This window comes from Schistocerca serialis, chromosome 3 (assembly GCF_023864345.2).
Source record: "Schistocerca serialis cubense isolate TAMUIC-IGC-003099 chromosome 3, iqSchSeri2.2, whole genome shotgun sequence".
Taxonomy (NCBI): Eukaryota; Metazoa; Arthropoda; class Insecta; order Orthoptera; family Acrididae; genus Schistocerca; species Schistocerca serialis.
The window spans coordinates 343,072,092-343,097,156 of record NC_064640.1 but is presented as its reverse complement, the minus strand read 5'-3'; the positions used below and the strand labels follow the sequence as shown (position 1 = coordinate 343,097,156).

The following is a 25,065-nucleotide window of genomic DNA, read 5'->3' as shown; positions in this document are numbered from 1 at the left end:
GCTTTTCAGTTTAGACAGACAGACTATACCTCACCAGCACTCCCTGTCCAGTTCCCTTATGTGAACAGATAAAATAACTTCACTGAGTTCTTGTTTGTATGGTGTTCTTTTCAGTTCATTAAGTCAATATATATTTGCAGTTGTTAACTGAGTTATTGTGTAAAGAAGCTAACTCTCCTCCTGCCCAAGTGTAAGATGATGTCAATATATATTCTACAATGTGGATTTCATTGTCTCCACTATCACTGTACAGAATAATTTTCACAGCATGAGGGATATCACATGCATCACCCCAGCTTAGCTCTCCCATCATCTAAAGAGGCCCACAGGCTTAAATTGTCTCCTCCTGGAACAGAAGTAGTCCACCTAGGTGTCACAGAACAGATATTTTGACATAAGCCAAGCAAAGCATTACAGCAGTTTTCCATTCTAGACTTTAGCAGGATCAGTCCCATTCCATTAGACATATTCACACCCATCTTGGAAGATATGTAGTTTTGGCTTCACTCAGTGCAGCACACACTACAAAAGTCAACAATTCGTGAATGGAAAAGATTTATGCAGTTTTATCAGTAACACAATTATCTGTGGGAGGACTGCAGTAACTTTTCAGTCATTCACTAATTCACCACAAAGTGACTAACAATTATACTGCTTTACAGTACTCTGTCGGTGATAGACAGCAGGAAGGTGAAATATTTACCAATCCAATCCCTTTCCCACCAGCACTACATATGCATTTAACACGAAACTAGTGAACCCTGCAATGCTTTGCAATTACTAAATATGTATCAGAATTGTACATATATCCTAATCTCCTTCCCTCCACTCTCTCTCTGCCCATCTCCTCCTTCACCCCCCCCCCCCCCTCCAATCTCTCCATCTCCTCCTCACCCCTCTCTCTGTCTATTTTCTCTCCCCCCCACCCCCACCCCCCCTGCATATCTTCTTCCTCTCTTGACCTTTCTTATTTTTACTGTAAATGAAACCTCATTTGTGGAATTATGGCACTTAAAATAAATGGGTAAATCAGTTCAGATCATTAATACAAGGGATACAGGAGTGACTTCTCCAACTGCTGGAGCTGTGAGGACAGAAGCTCCAGTGCCAGTATTTCTCGAGGTTTTAAGGGATAGGATTGCAAAGTTTTGGTCGATTCAGACTGCATAGTAGTATTCTGACTAAGTCAGTAAGTCAAACACAACATTCCTCTTTAATCTGTAAAATGGTTTAAACACCATGATATCGAAATGTACTCTGACTGTGAGAAAGAAAACAAACCCAAACATTTTCACAGCACAACATTTTTTCTTGCAGATGATTTTAACAGAAAGTCTGTATATTGTCTGTTGTTTTAAAAAAATTATAACCTATGTCCAACTAAATGTTAGTAGAATGTTGTGTAACAGTTTGAAGTAAAATGATCAAGACCTGAGATTTTAGGTAACAATGTCAAACTATAACTTGTCTCTATCCTGGGTGTTTCAGACAATGTGTATGCCTTTGTAACTTACAAAATAATAGGTGACAGGAATATTTATTGAAATAGGTTCACATAAGAAATGTTACACTTCCTGTGAGGTTATGAACATAATTTATCGAGTTACTTTTCAGTGCATTCAGGAACATGGGCACACATTTTAAAACCTCACTTACATCAATGTCCCATCACCAGAACATCGACCTGCACACAGCCAAGTATATGTACAGCACGTTACATGCACCCCTAACACTGACGGTTTCTAGTTCCCAAAAGAAAAGTGATAGAAATTTGATTTACACTGATTTGTACACAGCTGGTTTAAATACAGAAGATGCGCTCTATTTAAAAAAAATTTATTTCATTGCAGTAACACACTGAAAAGCACAATCTCTCTCTCTCTCTCTCTCTCTCTCTCTCTCTCTCTCTCTCTCTCTCTCTGTGTGTGTGTGTGTGTGTGTGTGTGTGTGTGTGTGTGTGTGTGTGTGTGTGTGTGTGTGTGTTACAGGGGCATACACTATCTGAAACACACTGTATAGTGTAGTGTAGGGAAGTCTTTCCGCTCCTTACCCTCTCCCTTAAAACCCACATCCTTTCGTCTTCCCTCTCCTTCCCTCTTCTCGATGAGGCAACAGTTTGTTGCGAAAGCTTGAATTTTGTGTGTATGTTTGTGTTTGTTTGTGTGTCTATCGACCTGCCAGCACTTTCGTTCGGTAAGTCACATCATCTGTGTTTTTAGATATATTTTTCCCACGTGGAATGTTTCCCTCTATTACACTGTATAGTAGTATAGACAAGGACTCCCATGCACATCTGTGTACTGCGTCGTCAGTGATTCATAAAGTGCACTGTGGAGGCCCCTTATAACTTTGTTACTTCCTGTGATGTAGTAGGAAATCACATGCTCAGTCTCAAGTTTGCAGACCTATGGAGATGGGAAGTGTATGAACACAATCCAGTGGCGTACCTTCCCTCACGTTTCTACCCCCCTTACATATCACCCCCCCCCCCTCCTTTCCACCCTGTTACACTCCCCCGGAATAACATTTATCCCTTAATATGATTCTATTGCACATATATGTGGCATACACATTTAATGTTTCTTAACCTACATCATTCAACAAAAACAATTTTATACTGCTAAAACTATTTTTAATAATTGTGATTTTTTCCATTTTTGGACTCACAAGCTATGTCCTAGAGAAAACAATAATAGGACCTTCTTTGTAGGTAATTTAATTTACTTTAATTCTTTATTGCTAAACATTTTTACTACAAACAACAGTTTTAGAATTATTTGACAAAAACAAAAGAAGGGACCCACAAACTCACACCACCCTAACAGTAGCACTCCACCACTCAGGTTTTGTAATATATTATTCAGGACATTCTCCAAGCAATATGCAAAAATTTGTGCTCATGATTTTGCCCCCTGTAACTGACATTTTTGGTTTTTGTTAACTCGGTTATATACTCAACACAAAAAAAGCTGTCTCCCAGGGCCATGAGCCTGTCTAATATTTCATTTGTAGAATTTGTGAGCAATCAAAGTTTCTGAGACAATGGCCTTGCTGCAGTGGTAACACTGGTTCCCGTATGATCACAGAAGTTAAGCACTTTCGGGCTGGGCTAGCACTTGGATGGACCATCCGGTCTGCCGAGCGCTGTTGGCAAGCGGGGTGCACTCAGCCCTTATGAGGCAAACTGAGGAGCTACTTGATTGAAAAGTAGCGGCTCCGGTCTCAGAAACTGACATACGGCTGGGAGAGTGGTGTGCTGAGCACATGCCCCTCCATATCCACATCCAGTGACACCTGTGGGCCGAGGATGACACGGCGGCCAGTAGGTACCTTTGGGCCTTCATGGCCCGTGCGGGAGGAGTTTAAGTTTCTGGAGTAGTTACTGCATTATTTTCTGCAGCTTTACAACAGCATCCGTAAAATGAACATTGTCAGAACAGAACAATACTGACACTGACTATACCAAAAGTTCTACACTGACTGAATGAGCTCACTGACCACATCAATTTACAGTCATTCGATGGCACTCACACAGTTATTGAGGTTATTTTTCATCATTCAGTTTTCAGTGACACACACTTTGATTTAGCTCTGGTATTTTTACTTTTGATTAAGAGTGTCACAAGTGTTAGCCATTTTGTAGCAGCAGCTTAATATATTTTTTTTTTAATTTGACTAGTATTCATACAGTCTGGGTATTAGAACTGAACATAAAAGACATATGGTGCTGTGTACACTGATGGGAGGGAGGGAGGAGAAATTAACTGATGTAAGATGCAGCGATGTGAGGAAGCCATTCACTTTAATTTGCTATTTTATTGCTTTCTGTACTGATATTATGAAACCTTTTCCAATAAACATGTTTGTCTCATATCTCTGGGTACAATGTGAAAAAAAAATTTCAAAGAACCAAGAACATTAAAATTTTCAGTCAAATTCGTGTACCGCTGAAGCATCGTCTTAACAAATGCAAAAGAACAAGGACTCCAGTGCACTCAACACATTGATAGCAAAGCATGTACTGGTTCTTTTCTGCATACCAGTTCATCACAAATTTCTAAGTTTATACATGTTAATTACTTCCAGTAGTCCATAACAAAGAATAAGAAACAGAACCTGACCATACTGGTATGCCTTGTAGTATACATGCCTCTAATTTAGTAAGATTATTTATAAAAACTATTAGCCACTGTGAAAAATGTGATTCTTTCCCAAACTTTACTCATTATTAACAAAATTTTCAGAAACTTAAATGAAGTGACTGACTGAGGCAGTACAGTGGCATGAAATGTGCATCTCCTCTTAGACAGCAGCACAAATCTTCCTCTGGCCAATAATGTTTTCTGCAATTTCCCTAAATTCCTTAAATCAAATGTGAGGACGATTCCTTTGAAAGGGCACAGCCAGTTTCATCCAACATCATTTCTCAATTCAATCTTCTGCCCCATCTCCCACGATGATATCTTATGCGAGAAAATTACTCCCTAATCTTACTTTCTTCAATTAATGATCAAGGAAGCACATGGAATGTTTCATGTAAACAACTAACATTTTTGCACCACCTGCATTGGAAGTGTGGACTCAGATTCATAGGGAGCAAGGTATGAAAGAACAAGCCTGATTGTAGGGAAAAAAGCTTTACTGTGGACTAAAAATGAAACAGTAACCTAAATAATGACAGTGTTTGAAAATACAGATAACTGCACATCCGTGAAAGTGAAAGTTGGTACCAAATCTGTTACAGGTACCATTTTGCTCCTCCCCACATATTGCAACATGGTCCCATCCTCCACAGTATGCAGCACCCCTGCTGGTTGAGACATTACTGAAGGTTGTCCCACTAGTCCTGATATGGTACAGCTCTCAGATTACCTCTAATAACTTTGACAGGCATCCAACACCTATACGAAGTACTGGCCCAATACGTGATTGCTCAGCTTCTTTGCTGAACCAATAGGAATATAAACCGAAGACATACATTGTTTTCTGACAGCCACTATGCTCTTCTACAATTATCATCAGGTGTCTGACAAATCCTGTACTCATTAGCAAAGAGAAACAAACACTGCTGCGGCAGGTCCCACTCTGGATGTTCCTTTGCCCCCCTTTTTTTTTTTGGGGGGGGGGGGGGGGTAGTGGTGGTGGTTTGTACTGTTTTTCATAATGGACACCTAGAGGCCACATTTATCATGCGGAGATTGTTGCATACTGCCAGGGCGAACAGGGCTCTCCCGGTTGCCTTTTCCAAAAGTTTGCACGTAGTTCTGTTGCCTCTGGGTGACCACTAGGAGGCAGATGATGCGTTTCACAAGACTGGTTGAATGACAGAATAATGTTCTTGTGGTTATGTCAATTCAATGACCAACTTCCCATGCTGTTAACCCTTCTTGTAGTACATAGTCTGGACTTTGAATCGTCATTTGGGTTACGTTGATAGACAATAGCGTCCAGAAGCCACACTGTCCCATCCACAGTTAGAGCACCAACATTTGAACTACACTGAGAATTCATGTTTCTTTTACTTCCATTACAAAGGTGGCTATAAATAGCAATTTATTGCACTCAAGAGAACTGAGAAAGACTTCCAATGAAAATAGCAAACTACAAAAGTCATGACAGAGGTACAAAATGATTGAGTAATTAATATTCGAGGTGAGAACAAGAATCACTCATACGGTTGCAACTTCTATGGATAATGTTGTAAAGAATGAACAGCTAGCTGACAGTGGGAATTTGGTAGCAGAAACTAAACTTGAGTAAAGATGCAATGGAAACACTCATAATAGTGCATTATGCACCACAAAAATAACCTATGGGATTAGTATGGCTTCTGTTCTGATCTATTTCACTTCTACTACTCGTTACCAATCACTTTATCAAAATCAGGAGGGTACTGTTTCAATAACGCGCAATGAGACAACGAAACACAATGGTGCCAGTAAGCAGCTTTGGGGCAATGTAGACATAGGTACCAGTTAAGTAAAAAAACCACCAACAGGAACCAGCCGCTTGTTAACTGTCACCAGTTGCTGCTTTTTTACGATTTGTTAGACTTAACGTATATCTTTAGACAGCCAAGGTTGTACCATGTCAATTTAGAACAAAATAGTCTGAAATATAGGCCGTAAGTGCACCATTGTTGTTCTACTCATGCAGCATCACAATTAACTGAAACAATTACAAAACAGTACTCATATAATGGAAACACACAAAAAATATGGCATACATGCAGGCATGCAAGCAAGCACATACAAAATTATACACTGTATGTAAGCAACAAGAAACATGTAAATGAATTCAAAGTATCCTGTTTTGCACTTACTAAACACTGTAGAGAGAGAAAAAGCACACTTAGCAGGGGACATTGAAATGGACAGAATCATATAAAAATACATATTTAAAAATATAACCTTTCTTTTCCTTCACAAATGTCATACTTTACATTTCACTATAATATAAAATACCAAATATAGTAATGTCATCACTGTGCCAGATGCTTTCATAACGTTACCAGTTGAAAGGAATGTGTCAAAAACCTTACTTCTCTATTTTTACTGGAGAAATACGTCTCTTCTTAACTGCCTTTCAAATCCTGTAGTTCAGCAACACACATACTTTAATTCTCAATAAAATAGCAATTGCAAATTTTAGGTTGGTTACATAAAAATATTTACTCTCTGTTTCCTAATCAAATTGTTCTTTAATTTGAAATCAAATCCAATTAATCTCCCTGAAGATACTTAACTGGAAAACTCTTTTTTTAATTGCATGACACATTTTCTTGATTTTTAAATACACACAGTGGTCCTCAAGTATGCATACAACAGCTGTGAGGTGATTTCCTGTGTCAAATGGAATAAAAAACATTATACAAACTGTATTTTACCGTAAGTCTCGATGGTGGTATCCACTCTATCAGTAAAACCTCCAACAGTTTTAACTGATAGCCTGAGTGCGATTAGTGAGCAAATCTGTGAATAATGTTTCATGGTAGCTTCATTGTTTCTACAGATGTTGCATTACTGCACACTCTTGTAACATATATCTAAGTGAGAATACAAATAATTGTTTGCAAAATACACATCCACATGCATGGATTACAAAAAATGTTCGAAGTGGCATCCACCAGATTCAACACACAAATTTCAGTGATGCACTGTGAATTATCTGATGTGAGTGAAAAACATGTAGGGGTTGTGAATCTGTAATCTAGGCAAATTGCTGTCAACTAGGTATTCATATAATATGTCTTTAAACAATTTCACAGAAAAATATTGTTTGGAGCGATGTCTGGAAAGCATGGTCACAACACAATTGGTTTCACTCTGCATTTACAACCTCCTCCAAATATTCTTGTGAAATGCTGTCAATTTTATGTGTGTAGGGGCTTCATTGTGCTAGTACCAAATATGCTGAAGTGTTTGCAAATCCACATCTTCCAACAGAAGAGGCACTACTGTCTCTTGTAACTGTTGATAAAAATGGCCAGGATAATAAAAAGTACCATTTAATTACATTGCTGTTGATAATGATCAAGCACGATGTGCAATTACATCACTTAAACACAGTTTAGGAAAGCAAGGTTCATCTCTGCTGAGACAAAAGCCAGCAAGCAAAATTGACTCAGTGCAGAAAAATCAGCTGATTTCAAAGATTTTTCGATTTCACAGTGACAAAATGTATCACTATTGTTGTCACAGAACTGTCCAAATCCTCTGGTATCTTGCATGCACTGTGCAAGTGATCCCACATGTGTTAACTTTACCAAAGTCTTACTTTGTTTAGGTCCACAGCTACTTATGTTTAGGTCCTTGCAACTGTATGTCCCAAGATGTGAATGTGGGTTACTATGTGCCAGTTCATATGATGTTTTCTATCTTGGTTCACATTTGTACACATAGCTCAGGACCAACCTGCATATTTATATTAAATGTGTGCTGTAATTATGACAATACCATCAACTCCTACGATATTACGGAAAAGTCGGGATACTTTGCTTACATAGCTGAAAATTGAGGACATTTTATCTTCCGAATGCACCATAAATATCACAATTCTGACTTGAGAAACATTAACTTACAAAGTACTGAGGTTTAATACTTTCACACAATAAGCACTTTAGCAGAAACTAAAAATTAAAAGGCAGTTCCAAACAACTTAAAATTATATTTGTCAAGACACTGAGGCCATGCAGTCAGATACCGAGAAAGAATCTGAAACCCCACGTAAAATTTCACATTCAGACATTTTAAATTAATTTGTTAATGAATCTTCACATCTGGAATGCAATCATAACTTAGCAAAGCAATATTTCTGCGATACGATAATTTCTCAAGGTCGGTACAGGAGAATCTTAATTGTCTCTAGTCAGAGGGGTTTTGAACCTCTCTTCAACTAAATAATGGCACAATGTGTTAACTACTGAGGGAAATTTGGAGCTATAGTGTGTGGACATTGTTCCACCTTGATAATGGAGGTAACTAGCGACTTATAGTGAATCCAGATTTGCACGATCAAGTAGCACTAGAGGGACTTTAACAACCCCATCATCCTACCAGTGACTACAAATCAAACGAAGGTGACAGAAAAATTTTCACATACCCCAACTTCTGCACCACCCAATACATAATGTCCCAATATGAGGTATGCTCAGCAAGATAGTTCAGTTGTTACAATCCCTTAATCATGTGGTGCTAACTGATGGATGGGACACTTAATTACTCAGTTTCATTTGAGAGATGGTGACACCTTCTCCTACCTGTCAATGACTATTGTGGCTATAATTAGAATGGGAAGCTTTTAAGTTAATGATCACATATTGTTACCTTTATAATTCTCCAGGATTCCTTAAAGTTTTATCACTCAGCACAGAAATGTCTTTAATAACTTAAGTACCTTAGCATCCAGAAGTCAAGCATAACTGAGGAAAGAAATTTTATCTTCAAAGTATGGAAAATCACTGAATGACCCAAGACTTCCCCATCACTTGGAGCAGTTTCAGTAACAATGTGTTCTCAAAATGTCATTTCAAGGAAATGAAAACGGTTCTGAGACACAGCAAATACTTATCTGAGGACAGTCCAAGATATATGACAATTGATCACTTCACAACAGAAGTGCTATCTGGTTCAACTGGATGATAAAATCCAATTATGCCTGCAAGTTAATTGTCTGTAAATGTGGTTTTGCAAGTTGTTGTTAGACTGGATTGTGAGCTCAGAGAAGTTGGTCTTGGGTGCTAGAAATCTAGCATACATGATCCACTCGAGGCTATGTGGAATTCTGGCTATTTAGTGTGGAGCTGACAATAGTGTGTTGTGTGTGGAGGAGTGCTTTCCACAGTAAACACCTGCTTCAGTGGAAGATATTTTTCCCATTTTATTTATAATTTTTTAACATGTGTGTCTGGATATATTATGTGAATGGAAGTCAACTGACTGGCTGCTTCCTTAACAGGATTTCCATGGTTCACACTTGCTTATTTAAGAATCTGCTTCACTAGTGGCCTGTGATGAAATTTATTTATGTTGTTTGGTTTTCATTGCACATGTATTGTCAACAAACACTGAAAATATTTCCTCACCCACTTACGTTTGTTGTTGATGTACATGTAACGAAAACTAAAAAAGAAGAGGACTTCTGCCAGAGGCAACCAATGAAGCAGATTTTCACAATATACAGGTGTGACTGCTTCACCAGGTCTTGAAGGAATGTCTCACATGAATGTTGGAACCCTAATGAGGGAACATTTGTTCCAAAATAAGAAGTGGAAATAAAAACCTAAAAACCTGACATACAGACTCACTTTCTGTGTGCCAAACAAAACAATTACAGATTAATAAAGTACATCTGATGTCATAAACTTTCTGTTTATATGTATTTGGCATTGCTGTAAGCTAAATGTCTTGCAGTTACATTTTACTTGGTTCTGTAACCCTTTTGACATCCTGTTAAGGAAATGCTGTGTTCAACTCTTTGATGTCTGTGTATTTTTTCTACTAAGTCAGGAAGTGTTATGCATATCCATTAATTATGTAACTTCAAAAAGTTATGAGACTGGATGAATTACTAACCAATTAGATTTTGGGTTAAAGAAGCAGAATGTTTTCATAAATACACTTTAGCTTCTGAAGTTCAAACTATATCTAAGATAGCAAAGACACATCTCCATTGCTATTGGTGGTGGTGGTGGTAGCAGCATATGTCTCAGTAATCTTTACAATTATCATATTTGTACAGAAATTACAAATCAGTATCTACTGGCAAGTAAGGCCCATACCGACATCTTCCCATTCCATTGTTGTGGATGCTTAGTGAGGACTGAATACAAATTTTAGGAGCAATAATGCAAAATTTAACCCAAAAGTAGAAACTGTTATGAAAAACAGTGTTCAGACAGAAGGAGATGATAAATCGTAAGTATGTTCATGAATATTAAAACTATCCTACCAACTACTTCAGCAATGAACACCAAGTAATAAAAATACATTGCTAAAAATTTATTAAACATTTCATGATCAAGAAAACTGAGATTTAAGTTTTCAAAACTAATTTACACAATTACTCAAACTGTGTTTCTGCATTGAACTGAAAAATAATGTAACACTATATCTATAACAGACAAGATATTTTTAAGTATTAGCTTGATACCAGATTTCATCCATAACAATACATAAATTATTTTACAAATCTCAATTTTAAGAAGTGAGGTACAAAAAGAGGAAGCAATACTTTGTAAATTCCATTGTTTGTTCCAAATTTGGTATCTGGAGGTCATCATTGTGAACTAAGTTTTTACACACAATTACTATTTCTGAAAAACAATACCTGTGCCAGTATGGAGTTCATTTCAGTTTCCCGACAATTGTTTTTATATGTACAATAAGTTTTACATTTAATACCACCCACTTTTTCCTCTCCCAGTTATAACACACTACACAGCATACCCAGTTCTGTGATGCCCTTAGTACAGAAACTTCACTGTAATAATTACTTTTAGTCAAAAGGAAATTGTTACATTATGTTATCTTACATAATAATAGGAATTTCACTCCTCATTTTCATAATGGAATATGTAAGGCAGAATACGAACACTAATGGGTAAAGACAACAGAGAGAGAGAGAGAGAGAGAGAGAGAGAGAGAGAGAGAGAGAGATCAGTCCTCCAATCCTCCAAACTGAGAATAAAGTTTACTTACACTGATACTGATTACCTGAAATATTATCAAAGATGTACAAAAGTTGGCAGGAAAAATGTGTAAAAAGACGATGAGTGATATCTGGTGATTGGACCATCTATGATATTGACCACTGATGACATAATTACTCCATCTTTAATGCAAATGTAGTCATAATTAACAGCCACAAATGTCTACATTATGTAACTGCACTGTGTAACAACATGGCACACTCACTGAATTAGTAATGTGTATTCATGGGATGAAAGGGTGAGGGTGGAATGGTGTGTGGGGGGGGGGGGGGGGGAAGAAATGTTCCAATTGTTCTCTTGCATTATGCAGAAGAGATTTTATTTTGTTTTACTTTAATACTGAAGAGTTTTTCTCCCTATTGCCTCAAACAAATGCCTCAAACAAATGCCACAGTAATATGATTCAATTACACACAATCAGTAAAAGCTAAATAATTCAACATGTGTTTTTACATGTTGACTGTAATATAAATAGTTTGACTGCTATAGCTGGTGAAGTACATAAAAAGTTAATCTCTTACATACACAAATATTGTGAAACTATGTTTCTTGACAAACTGATTATTTTGAATGTAAATGGCACTGTTACATGACAGACTGTCAAGCTAATATTTTACGTCCACACACACACACACACACACACACACACACACACACACACACACACACACACACACCTCTCTCTCTCTCTCTCTCTCTCTCTCTCTCTCTCTCTATCTCTCTCCCCCCTCCCCCCCTCTCCCCCCCCCCCCCGCCCTCCCCTCTTCCTCTCTCCTTCCCACCACACTTACTCTCCACTCTCAGCCCCCACCCTCCCCTCCTCCACCCAAATCATCTTAACTATATTAGGCTTATTATTTTATTACAGAAAAATTGAACAAAAAGTAAGCTTTGTTTTGCACACTTGGATTTATATTTTCAGACGCTATTAAAATCCAAGCAAGCATGTAAGGAAAGAATTATATGGGGGTTCTCAAACGCTTTTACTAAGTAAAATAATCATTTGAGCAATTCTGATCTTTTTTAAGGCATTCACAAATTGTCTAAAGAACTTCTGAGGTAACTGATCTACACAGAACATGCATTTTAAAATGCATGTCACACAGAGTCATCAACAGCAGCAGTCACTAATGACGGTTCAAAAAATTTAAAAAAGATAAATAGTTTCATTTCTGTGATCAAATTTTTGATCACACAATTGCTGTTATGAAACCCTCAAAGAAACTTGGACCTACTCTTTTTCATTTATTATTATTATAATATATATACATTTTTTTAAGTATTACAACTAAAATGTTACATAGTAATGCCTAATGCTTTTATGTAGTGTTTCCTAAAAGGTATTCGACTTCTGCTTTTGATACACACAGAAGACAGTTACAAGCAGTAGCACCTGAAAGTTGTATATATTATAGCTGCCAAAGATCACAGTCATTAAAGAAAGTAAAAATCTCATTCTTCCTTATACACTGTACATGCCAGTGAATCATCAAGTAAACATTCAACAGATTTTTCGTTCTACTTCTCAAACACGACAGTGGCTATCACAGCCAAAAAAACTAATACCTGTATAGTATTAATCCCTGTACGTAACTATTATTTCTGCATTTTAGAATTCTTGACAGTGTTCAAAGCCACCAATTTAAGAAATCAATGATGGAATTATTTACACAGGTATACATCTTTACACACACTAAAGTAACTGCGACCACAACACAGATTTCTATGAAAAATTATTGGTCGACATTTTTAGATTCACTTTCATACCCTTTTCTCCAGCCCACCCTTCACAAAACACATATACACATGCATGAGGCACACAGGGGAGGTGCAGGAGGGAAGATAAGGTAAGATTTATGTGTTTTTGGATAGAAAATGCTATACAGAAATCACACAATTCCTACAATAGATTTCTAGAATTTCTGTAATTCAAAGTCTTTCCATTTTTTATAAAATGTTATAAGGCACTACAATATCTGATACACTAAAATAAACTATTTTATTATAAAGACCTGTGACTGTGTTTACTTTCCTTTCATTTCCAAAAGTAGAGGTAAAATGGAATTAAAATATTCTTATCATAAAATTACAGTTTATTATGTTTCATCAAATTTTTGTAAGTATGAGTAATATGTATAATATATATATATATTATGTGTATATATATATCTATAAAGATACTTATTACAGCAGTACCATCAGCAGCACAGCTGCCATTTTATGTACAATATCAACAAGGTATGTGCCAATAATATTGGCATATACCCAATTTGCAATAAGACTTTACAAGTATGGCAGTGCATTGATCAAATTTTGAAATCCATTCTTATAAGAACATGTGATGCAATGTGAACATAAAAATAAATTATAGCAACAGAAATGATTAGCCCGTTGCCTACAAACATTCAGATAATTAAAAACATATCAAAAAACTTAAGTTTTTAACAGTTACCCGACTGCATCCTATAAATACTGACTGACAATATGAAAATACCTAACTTCTTTATTCATATTTAATATCAATATAAGTATCTAGTAACATTTAACAACTGTTTATTGATTAACAACATTAGAACCCTTTACTACATCAACAATAAATTTAAGGGGAGTGGCATTCTCTGCCACCTCAAATGTATTAAAGTTCATCTAGTTATTCGTAGTAATTATTATTTTTCCATTATAATGGAACAGCTTCCCAGTTCACATTTTGTATGCATATGCACATTAGGCAAAGGGGGCCTAATTAATGTAAAAGCATCGAGACATTTCCACTGATTGCAGTCCATCGACATAAAATTTTGATCGAAGTGTTAATTGTTTTGCAACAATAGTGATAAATACCCACAGGCAATTTGCAGTTCAATATATCAGATTTTAAAAAAAATTATATATATATATACATACGTACATACATACATACATACATACATACCATAGTGTAATACTTTGGTGTAGTGCGATTTGAGCTGGATGTACGTAAGCTACTGAATAGTACTACATTTGTGATAATTTTCTAGTTGTACAATTCTACCACTACAATGTGTTGGATGGTCATATTTCTGAAAAGGATACCCTAAGCGTAATGCTGGAAAGCTGCTTATACTTATTTCATTTCTGTTTTTATTCATGTTTTTCTTTTTAAGCAGAGGGAATTAAATAAAACTATCCAGGTACCTGCATAAACTTTGTTGTACTTGGCAGTGATAGTGGCTACAAGCAAAGTTTTTTCTCGAGTTAAAAATTGCAAAATTAAACAATTTTAAAACTATTGGCCATTTGTAACATTGAACTAAAGTTTGCCTTTCTTTAACTTTTGGTATTTTAGTAAATGTTTAACTGAATCAAAATTAAAAAAAAGTACTAATTCCAAATGTTAATAAACACAACAACATGCAATAACACAGCGACTCAATTCGTTAAATTTGTTGACATACTGGCCAAGCAACTCGCAATCTGTGAAAAATCAAACTCCAAGTTGCCATCATGCTGATATTGATGGACTCATGCTACTTGTCAACAGCTGAGAAAAATCAACAGTAATATTATGATTTAAATTTAAGAAAAATATTAAAACATTCCTGACCAGCACACTGCCTTGCCAATCAAAAACACACCTATTATTTACATTGCAAGCCAATAACAACACAATACAGCAGCAATAAATGTCAGTCTAATATTTAACTCTATACATACGTACAGATACATATTTAACCTTTGCAGATTTAAGCACAGGTTTAAGTAACGCAACACCAGCCGGTCGACCGTCTCGGCATCAGCTTGGGGTAAGTCGACCCAGTAACAGCCGACGAGCACTCTGAGATCTTATATGATAAGAAAAATGATCAAAAGCAGCACTGCACGCCCGGATTGTGTCAAAAAGATATCAAAGTTTGAAACAGGCAGGCGACTTTCGTTTCTAGTAGCGAAAGAAAATTGTAATAACACACACCACGCACCTTTTCCAGCCGGCGTTTAACACACTCGACCGCTAAAGATGAAACTCTTGCAGCGGAACAAAAAGGAAAAAACCATGCAGAAATTTTTATCATCTGAAATTGGTTACTCTGAAGTAAGAGGCGCGGCTCAGAGTCATTTGTTCCGTTCTGTTTCCGCATGCAGCGAGGGATGGGGGCACCTGCAACATTGGGGCCGGGCCGACCGAGCCGGACGGCAACAGAGAAAAGAAAAAAAGAAAAGAAAAGGAGCGGGAGCGGGCATGTGGCAAAAGTACAGAAAAGGTGCACAAACCAACGACAGAAAACCATGCACTTAAAATAGCCACCTACCTGAAGCGAGTACCGCGAGTGTCCCCATTCTGAGGACTCGCGCGTTACACGCAAACTAAACTGGGGCTCACAAGTGGGGTAGTGTAAAATGAAGTTAAAAAAAAAAGTAAAAACTAACAGTCAGTTTCCTAAAGGAAAAGGTTGGACAAGGCAAGACACCAAGACTGTTATACAAAGGCACAACACACAGAAAGCTCCTCTCACTGCCACAAAAGCAGCAGCAGGGCTAATGAACAGAGGCTGGAGGGGGCAACAGGGTGGGAGCCACTAATGTGCACCCTCAGCCTCTGTCACACCCCCACTGCGAATAAATGCAAGCGGACAAGAAAGAAAGTAGGAAAGCAGCTTACAGCTTGGTCAGTGGAGCTCTTGCTGTAGGGGACCGGAATCAAACGTTCTTGCAACTCACCACCTATCACCTTCAAGAGTAAAGGGTAACAATGGTCAGAAAAACAGTAGTATGTTTCATAACTGAAAAAAAAAAAATTAATCGAATGGGAGGGATCAAAACTGCAGCTGGCACATCTACAGCGAGTAGGAACTAAGGTTTCCTGCTGCAGACAGCCCTGGCCCCCCTAGAACCGACCGTACAGAACTTAACAGCTGGAATTGAGAAAACAGGCATTAAAACAAAGACCATCAAATAAGTATTGTCACAAACACACATCCGTATCTACAGAGAGTAAGAGCAAAATCAAGAAACAGAAGGTTACACATAAACAGGTAAAATTATGCTGAAAAGTGAAATAGGTAGAAAGAAGTAGTCACACATGCTGTTCCCACAATAGGTGCATACTAAAAAAACTCTCTCTCTCTCTCTCTCTCTCTCTCTCTCTCTCTCTCTCTCTGCGCTAGTGAAATGCAGATGGAGATAACATACAAAATCTTCCGACAGAAGCAGACAGACACACAGACTCAGAAAACACACACAGACTCAGAAAACACACACACACACACACACACACACACACACACACACACACACACACACACACACACACACACAAAGTGAAGAAAAATAAACAGTGGTAAGGTGAGTGGGGTAAAGAGCATGTTGCGGCACTCCCATCCCATAATCTCCCCTCTGACTTCAACCGACCGACATGCAGTGCTCCCAGTTACACTCTCCCTCCCCGTATTCTGTCTTACAGATAAAAAGAACATTCATGTAACCATTTAACCACTATTGCTATTAACAGTAGTAATAAACTAAAAATAAAGATTAATGTTAAGGAGCTACAGCATCACCACCACAAACCTGCATCTCCCGCCCAAGAGCAGACGCGGGGGTCCCTAGCGAGCTGTGGAAGGTGAAAGGCAAACGGACGGGGTCACTGGGAGAACTCCACTCCAATTAGGTAAACTCAATGCCATCAGACTAGATAAAAATGATTGCAGAATTTATATGCTAGTCTCGTGTACCAGCTTGGGTAAATCAGGTGGGACCTGTTGTGTCGCGGATGGGGAGGGGCTCGCATCAGTCGTTTGTGGTGATAGATTCTGCAAGTGGGCAGGCGACGGGTGTGCGTGGTGCGTCTGGAGCGCGGGCCGAGGACGGGAGGGTGAGCGGTCTGCAGTACTCTGTACGGGCTGGGTCTCGGCCCCCGACGGAGACGGCGCTGTGATGGCGGCCTGCTGCAGTGCAGGCTCCAGCTGCCGGGTGGCCCCACGGGCTCCCGGTGAAGGTGGTGTCCGCACCGTATCCTCGTCTATGAAAGTGATGTCCGACAGGGGCCGGGGCCCAGTGTGGCTTCGCGAACTGCGCAAACTGTGTAAGCTGTGTAAACTATGTACAGAGCGCCGTTCCTCCAGATCTTCCAGTGTAGACTTGAAAGCCCTGATAACCCGCAGCTGCAAACACAGGGAAGGACACTCGTCAGGGAGGGGCGCGCTCTCTTTGCCACGATAAATTTGTTGTTAAGAGTAATCTAGCGGTCCAAGTGACTCCTGGCGAGGCCCGCCACCCGGAGCGCGGCAGTCGAACGTCGCCAGGAGCCTCCAATGGCAGACGGAAACCGGCAGTGGGCAGTCCGAGAAACTCCGACTTAACCTACGTCGTGGTCCAAAGTCTTTATCGCAAATCTACTGTCCGTGGAGAATTGGACACGCTTACATTGCACCAGAAATTCTCTAAATACAATTAGTAGAAATATGATGTTATATACACTGATCCCAGTCCACCGAAGCTACTAACTGATAAATTGAAAATGATGAACATTTTCATTTGAATTTTGATCTGCCACACACCTGGAAATCCTCTTAACATTACATAGCCTCAAAGATACCAAACATGTGTACATATAAAAAAACCGGAGATTCTGGTCACTGAAGTAATGCTACACAATGATACTTCGCACACAAGAAAGTATCAACGAAAGTGCAATTGCCGGTACCCGTTCACCAATAAAGCAGGAGGGTTGCCTTTGAACCAGAGAATGCAATTCCTCTGATCCCAAAAGGTCGAGCACATATATGCTAGAGTTATTCACCTAACAATGACAAATGAAGGATTTAGATATAGTGTACCTTACTGCACACCACACTAGGAGAGATTTCCACCACAGATGGTTAACAGAATGGGGGGTGGGGGGAGGAGCACATAAGGAAGAGAGAAATTGAGGTTAAAATTGGGGTTAGGCTGAATGAAAAAATTAAAAAAATTAAAAAAGTAGGAAACAGATGGGCACACAGCAGCCAGCCAGACAGACAGACCGACAGACAGACAGACAGGCAGGCAAGCAGGCAGGCAGGCAGACTGATTGACAGGCAAGCAAATGTACTAACAGAATGTAATTGTGCCAGAGAGGAAAAGGGAATATTATACATGCAGGACAGCACAGTAGTAGTTGGACAAAAGGAAGGAGCATATCAGGTAATGACAGATGTAATGGATAGGAGGGTAGAGGGAAAAAGAAGGGTAAGAAGAAATAAGAAGGAAAAGATAAAGAAGTAGAGGGAGCAGGAAAAAGCAAGGACGACGATGAAAGAAGAAAGGAGGATGAGGATGAGGATGAGGAGGAGGAGGAGGAGGAGGAGGAAAAAAGGAATTGGAAGGAAAGATAATGGTTATTCATTGAGGAAACTGAAGCAGTCTTCCAAGATCTAGGTACACACACTGGTCTACTACAGGGCACAATGACTGAGTTAGAAAATACCACCACCAGTTTCAGCAATAATGGGAGACAGAACAGAGAAGAAGATCACCACATTTTGCCATCACTCGAAGTAAGTTACAGTCTGTGCACAAAGGACAGAGACCGAAGAGAAAAGACAGCCCCACACTCGATGGCGAGGTGAGCTGCAGTCTGCGGTGGCCACAGAATGTGTCGCACTCCCCCACTGGCCACTCGCCCAAACTGCTACGGACTGCCCCTTTTACTGCCTTCCCTATACCATATGCAATCCCTCACACAAAGTTTTAAAAAAAAATAAAAATAAAAAAACAAAACAAAAACTGAACAGTTTATCTCAGAACTGTTTAACAACAACAACAATAATAATACAAAGGAACAAAATACATGTATTGTCTAAATATACATACACTAATTAAAGTAGCATTCAAATCTAAATTAATTAACTAAGGGCAGAAAGGAGGAGCGCCGTCAGCTGCTCGAGCTGCCTCTTAATGTCTGGACTTTGGAGGCAACTGGCATTCCGACGTTCCTTCTGAAACAGGTGTCCATAAAGTGGTCGACGGGTGAGGTGATGTGCACCTGAATCCAGACCCGAGGTCGGTATGAGAAGCGGGCACGTATCTACTGAATGGGTAGTGATGGAACACGTCAGGGTCGTGAGTGACACGGTCGCCGAACTGACAACAGAGTGCATGTGAGCTATATTTTCAAGGTATACTCAGTCTAATTGCAAATCTCTACTATCCATACACATCAACAACACGACTGGCAACTACATTTTGGTTTCGCACAGCAGCTATTCGGCAAGCAGTCGGCAAGCGTGATCTACGAGCTACCTCTGTCGTCCCCTACACCACAGTTTCTCTCCCTGCGCTGACGGGACCCCAAACTCGCTCGCAACACGGGTTGCTCAGAACTAGAACCGCGATGCCATCCCCGTCCCCGTCGTCGGGCAACGGCAATTCGGTGACCTGCTTGGCATATCACAAGAGAGCCTTAGCATTCATGTTTCTGTCACACTGTGGTACATTTACCTTTTCAGAGAGACCTCCTATTGCTATCTGAACAGAGTTTGTTCCGTGCTGCAGGATCTAAGTGCATTTTTACGACTGCTCGTGCCACTTTTGCTGGTCTGGCACATTTTCTTAAACATTTACAGTCATTTAAATAACCGGCACATTCTTTAATATTTCTCAGCTGTACAGAAGAACAAGGAATTGGAAAATTACAATTAATGACAAAGATGAACAACTTCTAATGATTGATTATTCATCGCTTTTGAATTTCTTCTCTCTTTTTTGCATGTTCTGTCCCCCAGTTTCGGATTTTTAATTTTTTTATTCCTACAACTGGCTACAGCGGCACCTGATAGCCACACTGTCAGTGTGCAGCAAAAGCAAGTCTCTCTTGCACTTTAACACAAAGAAAAGAAACTGTGCGAACAGTGATATAAAACTTAAAATGGGGCAAGTCAAAATTGTGAAGGGCAGTCTGTTTTAAGACTTGATACTTATAGCAGACAATGCAATGCATAGTACTTCAAAACATACACAAATTGCATGCCTCTCGAAATACCGAACACTGTTTACTGCAAGTGTCAACAAATAGAGCCAGTGCAACGTATTGATAAATAGGTACATAATGTAATTGCTATGATATACAATTAGACCTATACCTCAGACTGCCAGGATGTTACCAACATGTGCTGTGTGGACTAGCTGCTTCATCGCCAACTACAACATTTTCTCAAAATATCGAAAGCGATAATGTAAGTGGCTGCATTTGCCATACCACTTTATGGAACACCAATTATCATCAGGGGCATATGATAAATATATTTAACTACCTGAAAGAAAGTCTATAAATTAAAGTGCAAAACAAATGCAAGTTACAACATATAATCAAATGGTGAAAAAAGGTTTTGTAAACTATTTCATGAATCTTTCCATTTACATTCATAAAGTTAGGTTGTCAAACACAGAACTGAGTAAAACAATGTTCTTAATAAGTGAACTGAAGTTTACTAACATCTGTTAGTTTTAATGAAAGCCTTGTTATGAAGCTAACTTCTGCAATTTTTTAAATTATAACAAATGCAAACCATGATTATTACAAACCAGGCAAGGTTGAATAGAGTTTTCATAGCAGACAGAGATTTCAGAAGAAATACATTATACAGTTAAAACAGATCTGACACAGGCCATTTGTTAGTTATCAGATTGTCATTTGGTGAAAACTGAGGAAATAATAATGTTTAACTGTCTAAATGGTGCCGAGGAAGTAAAAAATTTTCACCACAACTACTTTAAAAATACAGCAAGAGAGTTCAAATGGGAACTTTGATTATCTTTATTCACCTTTCTCAACTTTCGGGAAGCAGAAGAAAAGCTGTACAGCTCACATTCAAATCCAAACTATTGACAAATATACTACTTACACATGACATCTGCTCCTAAACTAAATAAAAAATAAAACACTAATCTACATTAAAAATTTCATAGGTATCTTCTGGGTTTATGAACTTTACGTTTTTTATTGGAAACTGTAAATTACGCAAGTGCAACAATTTTCAGGATGTTCTAGCAACAATTTCAAGCACTATTACTATTATCTTAGACCTTGCCTGATTTTTCTATGAGCACCATACTAGTAACATAATCATGAGCATTAAGCAGTACAAAAACAAAGTAATAAACAAAATTATAAGAAACAACGGAGTACCTATATGTGTGGATTTATTGACAGCAGTGAACAATTTTAGCACTTACCTGGGTCTGTAATCTTGTAAGGCCACGAATCCACAAAATTTGGCCTGCACGAGGCTTCTTGCCATCCTGAGAATCAGGATCAAACTTCTCTTCACCAAGAGCTATCGCCTCCGTATATTCCTCTGGGTGACCACGACCCCATCTACAAATACATACATACATACATACACATATATATAGATATATATATATATGGATATAATAGAGGGAAACATTCCACGTGGGAAAAATATATCTAAAAACAAAGATGATGTGACTTACCAAATGAAAGCACTGGCAGGTCGATAGACACAAACAAACAAACACAAACATACACACAAAATTCAAGCTTTCACAATCCACGGCTGCTTTGTCAGGAAAGAGGAAAGGAGAGGGAAAGATGAAAGGATGTGGGTTTTAAGGGAGAGGGTAAGGAGTCATTCCAATCCCGGGAGCGGAAAGACTTACCTTAGGGGGAAAAAAGGACAGGTATACAATCGCGCACACACACACCCATATCCAACCGCACATACACAGACACAAGCAGACATTTGTAAAGGCCTTTACAAATGTCTGCTTGTGTCTGTGTATGTGCGGTTGGATACGGGTGTGTGTGCGCGCGAGTGTATACCTGTCCTTTTTTCCCCCCTAAGGTAAGTCTTTCCGCTCCCGGGATTGGAATGACTCCTTACCCTCTCCCTTAAAACCCACATCCTTTCATCTTTCCCTCTCCTTTCCTCTTTCCTGACAAAGCAGCCGTGGATTGCGAAAGCTTGAATTTTGTGTGTATGTTTGTGTGTCTATCGACCTGCTATATATATATATTGCCTGCTTATGTTATTTCTGCAACACAGAATTCAGTTAAAGTACTGGATTAAAGTGAGCATTGTAGTTCACCAGTATCTATATATTGAAGTTATAGCAAAAACAGGTTCTCATCAAAGTGGGACAACAGATTTGATAAACAGAAAATCAGGGAAATGCTACACTGGCAAAGAATGTAACAAAAAATGTGAGGACCCACACAAAATTTGGGTAGTATGAAAATACAGAACCTACACATATGACAATGCTAAAGGTTTGTTATAGACAATAAAATCAAATGTAGTTAAATTGAGAAGGAATCCTTTTAATATATTCCATTAAATGCTTTTTTTTTTTTAAATTTCAGTATTACAATTAAATTTTAAAGGAAGATCTCGAGGAAAGATTTTCTGCCTCCAGAAACTGCGTTCCATATGGCAGAGATAACAATGGTGAAAATGGTAATAAAGTGATAAATGACAGAGTTATACTGCAATTATGTTTCTTCCTATTTTGCTGTGTTATTTGCTTTAATGAGCAACTTCAGCCTAACAACTATTTTCAAGCAACCTTTACACTATATTAACCATGCAGTAATCAGATTTACTATTTAGAAAAGGTAAAATACATATGCAGTAGTTAAACATAATACATTTGGTATTTTGGTCCTAAAATTAGATTACTATTATTCAAAATTATACGGTCATTACACTGAACAACGAAATGAATAAGTTTTCTTTCGGAAGTGATGTTTATCAGTAGCTGGAAAAAGGAGAAGAGCATAGAGCAAGTACATTTCTTATATTAAGTACTTACGACAGTATTTTTGGAATTTTTCTAGTTGGTATCGTGGTCACTAGCTGGCCCCAGAGAAGAGTCCCAACCCCAAAGAACAGGCACCATAACCACTGTTCCAGTGTCAAACTGGCAGTAGAAAATGCAACTGTTCCGAACTGGATGATGACGACCTTCAGAGAAAGAAGTTACCATTAATAAACAAAAATAACTATTATATGAATAAAGTCAACACAGCCACATAAACCACGTTTGATGTGTAATTTTTAGACTGACTTTCATTAAAATCCTGAAAGGTTTGCACAATAGTGACATGGAATACAGGCACACTTTTTTTTTTTTTTTTTTTTTTGTGGGGTTTAAGGGCGCTCAACTACTGAGGTCATTAGCGCCCAGTCACCGTTGTTAGAGCACATGGAATCTAGTAAAACTCAAGGGGAGGGGGGGACACCAGAAAGACCTGACAAAGATGCAGATAAAATAAGTAAAAAGGTTAGATGTCTTTGGACAAGCCAGTCAAAGTTATAAAACGAAGAACACGAGCAGCTGCTCGAGCGTCATCAGCTAAAATATCCGGTAAAGTAGATGGCAGGGACAGGACAACACGAGATTGACTAAAGCGGGGACACGACAATAAAACATGGCGCACTGTTCACAGGCACACTGTGTATTGCAGATCTGAGTTACTATATTACAACCAAATCACCACATTACTGAATAGCTGCCCGAGCAGGAACCGACAGATGCCAGCAGTCCGCACTTCAAATATATATTGGTGACAATTTGACAAGAAATAGCAATGTTAAGGAACACTAGTGATTCAGTGCTCATGGAACAACTGTTAACACGGGCCATCGAGCTGCCTCTCCTGCCATGGGCCCCTTGCCAGTGGCCTTTTTTATATTTCAGTGTTCTACAGGCACTGCCTCAGGTTCCTTGATGGACTGCATCTGTCCAATCTGAGATCTCATCTGGAGGGTCTTCCCATGTTTGATGCAGTTGATGTCACACTGACACTGGAGACCTGCGCTGCTGGACAAGATGGCCACAAACCGCAAAAACAGGCTTATCTCTGAACCATTGGAGTACTTATACTAAAAGTTTGTCAATAAAATCCAACATTTTCATTGTCGAATGAAACTGTTACAAAAAAACTTGATGGACAATTTGAGATTTGCTAAGCCTTAAATGTCAATATAGCATTTCTATGATTAGTGTAATTAATGAAAATACCATGAACTGAGCTGTACTTGCATGACGTTCAAGGCATGAATTTCGAATGGCAAGAGATGTGTAAAAACTTAGGTGCTAAGTAGCTTGCTCTAAACAGTTGTCTTTATGTGTTAGGTTGGTATTTAAGTCCCTGTCAGTTTTACACTGCCACAGTTTTATTTTATCAGTATAAAATACATTACTCTGCCATATAATAACACAGATTATATATATGTAATCACAATATTTGTCAGTGACTGCCTACCAGCATCAAGGTAACAGTGCTATGACCCTTCTTGTAGAATGTTGTGGTTTCAAGTTGTTGAAATCTGTCAACCAGTTGCTAAGAGAAGCTTCATCATTAAACCCTTGTCCCAGAGTGTTGATAGAGTGCGACCAGAAAAGAAGGTGATCTGATCGAACTAATTCTAGTGAATATGGATGGTGAGCAATTGGTTCTCAACGAAGTTCAGCAACTGCTCCAGTGATAATACTGGCCATATGCTGGTGCGCGTTATCATGGAGGAACAACATAGGTTTACAAGTGTTTTGTTTTTAATACCAACAGCAAGTCACCTTAGCTGTTTCGCATACATTGCTGCTTTTATCTTTCCATTTCTTGGAAGCAATCCAGAGTGATTAAATGCTAGTCTGGTTCCACCAAATGGACAACATGATTTTTTGATATGGGCTGTTGGGGTTTTTTTTTTTTTTTTTTTTTTTTTTTTTTATATGGGCTGAGCCACTATGTCCTAAGTTCACATACATGAACCATTTCTCGTCATCTGTAACAATGTTCCCAAAGTGTGGCTTATGCCAACAGCAAGTCAACTGGAGACAAAAATATGGTTATTTGCTTCTTTTTGTTGGTGTTGCAT

At 38.6% G+C, this 25,065-nt stretch overlaps 1 protein-coding gene across 4 annotated transcripts in view; it reads right to left on the bottom strand.

Annotated features, from left to right (window-relative positions):
- The window catches only part of LOC126470151 (plasma membrane calcium-transporting ATPase 2-like), a 374,428-nt gene that overhangs the window by 25,698 nt on the left and 323,665 nt on the right, over positions 1 to 25,065 (bottom strand). For 2 of the 4 annotated variants that reach the window (XM_050097766.1, XM_050097767.1), the window contains 3 exons: positions 22,997 to 23,148; positions 21,398 to 21,539; positions 12,077 to 17,346 (listed from right to left, as the gene is read on the bottom strand). In XM_050097766.1, coding sequence (XP_049953723.1) covers positions 16,897 to 17,346; positions 21,398 to 21,539; positions 22,997 to 23,148 — 744 coding nt within the window. In that variant the 3' untranslated portion in view covers positions 12,077 to 16,896. Of the gene's footprint in view, positions 1 to 12,076; positions 17,347 to 21,397; positions 21,540 to 22,996; positions 23,149 to 25,065 lie in introns of those variants that run through there. The other 2 variants (XM_050097768.1, XM_050097769.1) reach the window with 2 other exon arrangements.